Raw genomic sequence first — 8,634 nt, 5'->3', positions numbered from 1 at the left:
CTCCTTGCTGATGTTTTATCAGACCATAACTACTCAAGATTTTGATTCGGGACTGCATCTTAGATTTATCCGAATTTTTCCCAAATGTAGACATGATCATAAAAGGCAAAACTGAAGTGGTCTATTCATTTTATCGTCGTCTTATGATTTCTACTTCTACACTACACGCAATGAATTAAAATGCGTTTTTATTTGACGTCTAAGCCAAACTGAAAGTATCTTGCACATAAAAAATTATAAAAGGGGGAAACCCCGAGCTTCAGAAAGTGATGCGGAATGCACATCAAAAACTGGCACTACAGTAGGGGAAAGTGTGTGCGTTTAAAACTGACCTAAGGGTGAGAATTTTGTTTCCTTTCAGGGTATCGCACAGCGGAGCACCATGGACAGCTATTGTAGATGCCGCCTTCTTTTTAACATCTGTAGAGCAGTTTTTTCTGTGCAGAAACATTGCGGCACAAAATTGTGATTTCCATGTAAGGGACCCGCTGTGTATGTAGATGAAAGTCTCATTCTAAGGTAATATAAACATAACAGTTCATTATGTAAGCTCTTTTACACCACTGATAATATAGTTATGTAGATTACATTGAATTTCTGTCATTAGATCTTTCTAAAATTTACACACTGCAACTTTAACACATTTTGTTTCTCTTTATATTTTCAATAGCATCATTTAAATTCTTTGCACACTTGAATTATCAATAACTTCAATTGAGATTTTAGTATATTTAAAGCAGACATTTCACAATACTTTTTAAGATGCAAAATCAATACATATGTAAAGTCTTAGTTCAAAATACCATATAGATAATTTATTATGGCATGTAAAAATTGTCACTTTGTAGGTGTGAGCAAAAACGTGCCATTTTGGGTGTGTCCTTTAAAATACAAATGAGCTGATCTGTGCACAAAAATGCAGTGTCATGGTTAAATAGTGAAGATTAAGAGGCGACATTATTATGAGTGTAAAATAACGGCAAAAAGATTTGCATGCGCAGGATCATATTTGTGAGAGTGTACGTGACATTGCAAGCATAAAATAAATTTGCGTGCACAAAACCAATTTTGTGAAGGTGTAAATCAAGTTGCAAGCGTAAGAAAACAAGTTTTGCATCATTGTACTGTTAATCCTAAGTGTAATTCATGTCTTGTAAAACTGAAACTTCATATTTACACTAAATAAGTATGAACTGTATGCATCTGACCTCAGTTTTTCCGCGCTTACACTTTTCCCACGGTTTTTGCGCTGAAATACTGCCAAAAGCATTGCAAGTTTGCAAACAGTGGTGTGCAATGAAAAACACATGTTCATGAACGGCAAATATGAATTAATCGTGCAGAACAGGGGGAGCCAAATTTCAATTACCTATTTTTTCATATGCTTGCAGAGAATGGTTTACCAAAATTAAAGGGGCAATAAGTAGGATTTTAAGTGTTTTATTAATCAAAATCAATGTCTTTATTCATAAATATGTCCTCGTTGGTGTCAAATGACCTCTGCCAGTGATCTGACTTTTCTTTGTAAGCTTAGAATTTCTTCTCTTAACTTACATTGAACGGGTAAATCCAAGGAGGCTTCCATATCGTTCCGCCGTATTGATAAACTATAATAGCAGAGAGGGACAAAAAGCACTTGCCTACCAACGCGTTTTCATTCAGAACACGTGAACCAGCTGCAACGGACAAGGAGATCAGCGATTACATAACAGCTACCGTAGTTGCAACACGCATTTGGAAAGGGGAGGAGCTAGTAAGCACTGTTCGTTTGAATGCAAAATACAATTCCACCACTAGATGGGGGTAGATCCTACTGATTGCCCCTTTAAGTTGATCTTTTTCACATTTCTTGGTTGATAGAAGCACTGGGGACCCAATTATAGCACTTAAACATGGAAAAAGTCAGATTTTCATGTTCCCTTTAAGGGCAGATTTACTAAAATAGGAAAATTGGCGTGAGAGCGCAATTAAAAACAAGCGCCGATGGGAGAGGAAATATCTGGGGGCGATTTACTACAAACGCGCAAATTAAATAACACAGGCACAAAAGGCACATCTTCATTATGACCAACGCAATCTACCAAAAGTAGTGTAAATAAGTACAGGGTCGCAAATAAGCAGAGCTGATGCTTCTCAGTTGCAGGTAATCTACTAACACCTGATGCTCTTGAGTTCAGCACCACTGAAATCGCAGATGAAAATGCGGAGTGTGAAAATCCAGCTAACAAAGCAACAACTGCAGACATTTCAAATGCCAAGTTGTTTAAGACATGCTTTTTCGGTGTTAAATAATGGCACAAATACCAATAATTTCAAACTAAATTGTAACTCTTTCCCCACCATTGACGAGTTTTTCCAACAATCCGCTAAACCACTATTATCCACCAGATTACCCAACTTATGCAACCAGGAAGCAACCCCTCCCCTCAAACAGTTCAGATGCAGCGTGTGTTGATCATCGCCCTGAATAGGACTTCAGACTATCAGAAGTCTTTCACAAAAATGCAATTATCTCAGCTTTTTGCTCAAAATTTGGTATTCATGAAGAAACATACCTATATTTTATAAATGATAAATAGAGAAAAAATTAAGGTAGGATGAAACGTTTTTTTTTTATTATTGAAAGCAGAGGGTTTTGTTATTTCATTTGATGTATTGAATGTTCATATATCTAAAGGGGACATATTATGAGATTTTTTAAGATGTAAACTAAGTCTTAATCTAGGTCCGAGCAAAAGTGTGCCATTTTGGGTGTGTCATTTAAAATGCAAATGAGCGGCTGAAGTGCAAACACTGATCACAATGATGGTGGTTTGTTGTAATTGAAACTCAATTCTGCTGTCAAGTCCTTCTTTTCTCTCTCTTCTCTCTGAACTAAATGGCAGTGCTGTGGTTGGATAGTGCAGATAAGGGGGCGATATTACCTTATTCTGACATCACAATAAGAGCCAAATTACAATGACCTATTTTTTCACATACTTGCAGAGAATGGTTTACCAAAACTAAGTTACTGGGTTGATCTTTTTCACATTTTCTAGGTTGATAGAAGCACTGGGGACCCAAATATAGCACTTAAACATGAAAAAAAGTCAGACTTTCATGATATGTCCCCTTTAAAGAAGAACATTTCCTGGAAGGAATTAAACTTTTGTGAAAATCATAAAAAATGCTGGCGCTGGCTGGCAACTTAAAAAAAAAACGCTATTTAAAAAAAACATTAATGTTGCATCTGAAAAGAAAACATATACAAATGGAAATGCAAAAATAACATCTTTCAGTGCTAATTATACACTGCATGTCTTTAGTAAGTCCCGTCAGTCGTTATTTTTAACGGCAAAATAATGATTTTAAATGCCAAAAGATCGCATAGCTCACTTTTACAAGCCAGTTGTAATGGTGGTTGCTTGGTTAAAGTTTATATTAAAAAAAAATTGCCTTAAAGGGGAATTAAACTCCGAACACCCGTGTTGTTGGTCCACCATGGCGCCACAATGTCATGTGATATAAGTCTCTCTTTACACTCTCCAAGTAGCTTTCAGTAAAATTTACATGAATAAAAGAGTGTTCGGGCGACAGACAGGACTTATATATGCAAGCAATATAACATTACTGGTACAAAGGCATGACGGTCAAGTCAGCCTGGGCCAGGAACCCCTCCTTTAGTTCACACCAGCGAGCGAACGCTGGCCCAATATTTATCCGCGTCCTCCTTTTTATTCTGTCACTCTCCCGTTTTCTCTTTCTGGTCTCCTCCAACAAAACCTTGGGTTTCTTTTTCTTAGTTGCTGCTTCGGCTATGACAAAAACATAAGGAAAAGAAATAGTTACACTCTCATGTACGAATTTGAGGAATCGGGGGAAGTGACGTATGCCGTAAAGTTATTTTTGTGCTTGGGTTACTACCCGAAACCCCAAGTTTAAAAGTACAAGTAAAAGCGATACAGACCCCGTCAGGCTATGGTAGACATGTCATAAGAAGTGTCACTTTAAGTGAAAATCCAGGTGCAAAGCAGAAATAAAAAATATATAAAAATAGGCCCATATGCATTTCATTATAAGTTTTTTCACAATTTCAACAAAAAGCTATTCTTTATAAACTCAGACTGTCTTAGTAGGGAAGTCATTTTTTTCATTCAGATAGTGATTCAGAAGTGAAACCAATCTAAATAGAGCCATGGGGCAAAATACTTTGTTATCTCTGCACAGATCTGATAAACACATTCAGAAATAGTTTGAGGTTGAGATGATCAGAAAATGAGGTTTCAGTAGTCACTTCAATATAGTTTTGTCTCTATGCTTACATTGTTCAACAGCACAATCAAAAGATTGCCCTGTTTAGAGTTGTGGTACATTGCAATACCATTTAAACCACAAACAATACCTTAAAATAGCTGACAAAACAATAGCAGATGGTTCTGTTGAAACCGTAAACAGACATATATTTGCCTAAAGCATCTATATTTGTTCACACCCATGTTGATTAGAGTGTTAAATTAAGGTAAATCTAGAATATATAATATGTGCGATTAATCACAAGTTAAATCATGAAATCATGCAATTAATCTAGATTAAATAGTTTAATATATTGAAAGCCCTAATATATATATATATATATATATATATATATATATATATATATATATATATATATATATATATATATATATATATATATATATATATACACATACATACATACATACATACATATATATATATATATATATATATACACACACACACACACACACACACACGCATAGTTGTTTTAGCTGCAACTTTTATTTAGTTTGCCTGCAGTGCTCTATAATACAGCACAAGCTGAAATAAATGTGAACCAATATTTACTCCTTAGACTAAACATTGGAGAATGTTCAAAAGAAAGACAGTAGACACTTTGCATGATTTATGTTAAACCTCCTAAGACCCAAGCTTTGGTTTGTCTTTTTTTCCAGATTTCTACCAGCTATTTTGGGGTTACACAGAATTTGGGGTATTTTCAGTTACAAAGAATTAAATATTATGGTGCACACGTATGTGGACATCCAGGTCTTAGGATGTTAAATGTGTCAGATTAAAACTGGTAGTTTTAATGTGTTTCAATGAAGACATGTTTGTCCTTCAGCACCCGCGTTTAACAGTTTTGTGTAACATTTATGAAAGCAAAAATTTAGGGAAATATACACCTTCAGCAAATTTTATTCAGTTTGTATTATCACAGCCAAAATTACCAAAAAAAAGGAAAAATAAAACATGTCCATGCGAGCGCATGAGGGTTAAATGTGTTTATCAATGCGTACAGTAAAGTCTAACTACTCAGAGCTCAATTTACACCATAACCTGTCCCAGAATTCCTCATGCTTCTCAGTGTCCATTGGCCAGTCCAGATAGGTCCTAGTTTTTATCTGCCGGGCCAACCTGTGATGGTAGGATAGCAAGCGAGAGGGGATTTTTTCTAAGAAGACCAGGATAAGAATGTCCCTCTGTTCTACCTGGAGCCGGTAGGTGCCCAGCTGCATCTCCAAAGTACACCAGGTGCTACGGAGGAAGTTACGGCTGACAAGACAAAGAGTTCGGCGGCTTGCATAGATGCTGTCTGTGATGTTTTCCACAATGTCTTTCCCCAACTGAAAGTCCCGACCGTGTAAACAGAGACATAAGAATGGAGGGCCACGCTGCTCCATGTTGGGAAGAAGTTTTTCCATGACCCAGCACTCATCCTTACTGCTGTAGGAAATAAAAACATCGTAGCAGTACTGCCGTTTGGCATCCATACGCAACGCCTCTCTGAACCATCCGCTGGCAATGTAATAGAGCGGCATTATGTATTTCCCTACAAACTGATATGACAACGCTACAAACATAAACAAATATAAAAAAGCAGAAGTTGCGGCGAAGAGCACAAATTCAATATCAAATGAACAGTTCTCCTGTGTGTAATGAACAAAGTTCAGATGGTCAAATTCATTATTAGTTAAACACTGAAGTTCATCCATGGTGGGCGCAACCACAGTAACCTGAACCTGCCTCTTATTCACCCATAAGATCAGCCAAGCATTATCACAACTGCAGTACAATCGCAACCCCACAAGTTGGAGATATTTTAAACTAGTAAGATGTTCAACAAAGGTTTGAAAAATGTTTACATCATTCCATGGACTAAACACCAGAGATCTCAGCGCCTTTAGGTCCTTTGTCAAACTTCCATCCAAAAAGAAAATTTTACAGTTTCCCAAGATCAGTGTTCGTAATTTTGTCAAGTTGTGAAACATTATTGGCACATTAGGCTGCTTTGACAAATCAATGTTTTCCAGCTTTAGGGTTTTTAAATGAACAAGCTGATTTATTACTGCTAAGTCACCAATGTTGTCTGAAAACGTTGATGTGAATTTCAGATGAACAACTGATTTAACATATTTCCCAATAAACTCCTTTCCACAGATGACATATTCTGCATTTATTTGAAGTGTGATTACAGATGTCAAGAGTGGACTGTCACAATCCTCAACTGTCACATATTGACCTTTGATTTGGAGGTCAAGACTCTGATTCAGTGTAATATTACCAATGATCAAGTGCATTGGTCTCAAGCCTGAACTAATAGACACCTGACTCAGATTATACGGGACGTTTCCGAATATATCAGATAAATGCAGCTTGACCTGTGACATGTTAGGTGAAAACTTTAAATCTCCCAGAAGAAATGTGCGAAGGTTAATAAGATGTCCAAATGAATTTGATTTAATTTGAATGATAGGGTTTTCTTGAAGATTTAGGACCATCAGTTCATACAGACCAATGAATGTGTCTTGATAAATGTAAGATAACTTGTTCTTAAAGAGGTCTAAATCCTTCAGTTTGTCTAATCCACTGAAAGCAAAATCTTCTATGCTGGAAATATTACATGAAGTTAATTCCAAACGCTCAAGATTTGTGAAACACATGAACTGGTGAGAAATGATCTTACCTATGTTATTTGCATTTAGGCGCATAATAGACAGCTGTTCGACTAACTGTGGATTGGATAAACAAAGAGATTTAAAATCATTTGATCTGAGCATATGTTCACTTAGATCAAATGTTGAGAGATTGCCGAAAAAATGAAAGATCAAATTTATATCCAAAGGTACAATTTTTAAAAAGCTGTTCACATTGAGAGTAATGTCTACAATTTCCTTACAGTCTTCAGTGATATTTGTAGAAATAGCTGGCAAGTTAATAGTCTGGTACATAACATCTATAGATTTAATAGAATATAACTTTGCTGCGTAACACAACTCATCAATGTTAAGTACATCCACAGAAAAATGCAAGCCATAGATTTGATTTACTCCAGTCATAGAAAGATATCTGAGAAAATCTGAACTGAAACCGAAGTACAGTTCAGATACATTTCCAAAAATTTTCAAAGCCCCTTCATCTATGTGCTCTATTGATCTAAAACTCAAATAGACGTCTTTAATATTGTGTACAGTAGATATGTTACTGTTAGAGATGTTGTAAATGGAGCAGTTTGGGAACCGAAGACTATTTAAAACTTGCTCATTGAGATAAAACACTTTTAGTGATTTTAAATTTCCCAGTCGACACAGAATCTCAAACAGATCTTTTAAACACACATTGCATATTCTTAATATCTCTAACTGAGGTAATGTATCAAATACATTTGGTGCCATTAATGGCAAATTATACTGTGTAAGAGACAATGTTTTAAGTGAAGGAAGACCACTGAAATCAACAGCTGCTTCACAACAGCCTTCTCCTGATGTGGTAGACAACTTCAAAGACTTTAAATTAAACAATCCTGTGAACATTTCTGGAGAGATCTTGGAAAAACATCCTGAAATGTCAAGGTATTCCAAAGAAGAGAAGCGTGAAAATGTGCCTGGAGCCAAGACACCAACATACTTCATATCACGATCCATATAAATGCAGAGGTTTTGTAAATTTGATGGAAGTCCGCGGAGATCCTCTTTAATATCCGTGACCTTAGTGCAGGATGCAGTGTTTTTTCCAGTACATAATCTTTGAACAGGAAATTCAGCCACATCATTGTAAAAGATACATTTCCCAGTAAGCCAAGAAAATACACATGAAGTCCTTAGAAACAATAGGAAGATTGTGAACAGATAAATCATCTTCAATTCCTGGGTGATTTTTCTCCAGCTCAAGTTTAATCTTCTGTGTTGATTCTGTTGTCTCGTCTCAGTGTCACTTCTTTGTTTCTGGAGTTGATTTTAAGAACATTTATTTACCTTAAAAAGTAACTTCCTTTATTTGTGACAAGACAGCACAGATGTGAGATTTTTCTCAGTTGCCATATTTGGCTTGGAAAATGTTAACCCCGTGCAGTCTGAAGGGGTTTTGGGGCCCGGGGGAAGTTTTGACCTGCCCTGACATTTGTGCTTTTTTCAGTTGCTTAAGAACATCATAATAGAAAAAGTCTCATTACACTGTATTCAGCACAAACTGGGCTACCTTAATATGTGAGCAACATTAATGTACATGTTTGTATTTATGCTAATAATTAGCACGTTATTGTAATATCTTGGTCTCTGATAGTACTTACATGGGTAACACTTTAAAATAATGTTCCCTACTTAATAGTTAGTTACACAGGAACTAATGCAGAAC

At 36.1% G+C, this 8,634-nt stretch overlaps 1 protein-coding gene across 1 annotated transcript; it reads right to left on the bottom strand.

Annotated features, from left to right (window-relative positions):
• Positions 1-4,819: 4,819 nt before the first annotated feature.
• On the bottom strand, positions 4,820-8,222 carry LOC135729753 (uncharacterized). Its single transcript, XM_065247583.1, has one exon. The coding sequence runs from the start codon at positions 8,136-8,138 to the stop codon at positions 5,313-5,315; it is 2,826 nt and encodes a 941-aa protein (XP_065103655.1). The 5' UTR covers positions 8,139-8,222; the 3' UTR covers positions 4,820-5,312.
• Positions 8,223-8,634: the final 412 nt, after the last annotated feature.

The sequence above is a fragment of the Paramisgurnus dabryanus genome, chromosome 11 (genome assembly GCF_030506205.2).
Source record: "Paramisgurnus dabryanus chromosome 11, PD_genome_1.1, whole genome shotgun sequence".
Taxonomy (NCBI): domain Eukaryota; kingdom Metazoa; phylum Chordata; class Actinopteri; order Cypriniformes; family Cobitidae; genus Paramisgurnus; species Paramisgurnus dabryanus.
This window is presented reverse-complemented; position numbering and strand designations above follow the sequence as displayed.

Bases quoted from the DNA above. Each gene is read 5' to 3' on its own strand.
- LOC135729753 (XM_065247583.1), bottom strand. From the start codon at position 8,138: ATGATTTATCTGTTCACAATCTTCCTATTGTTTCTAAGGACTTCATGT.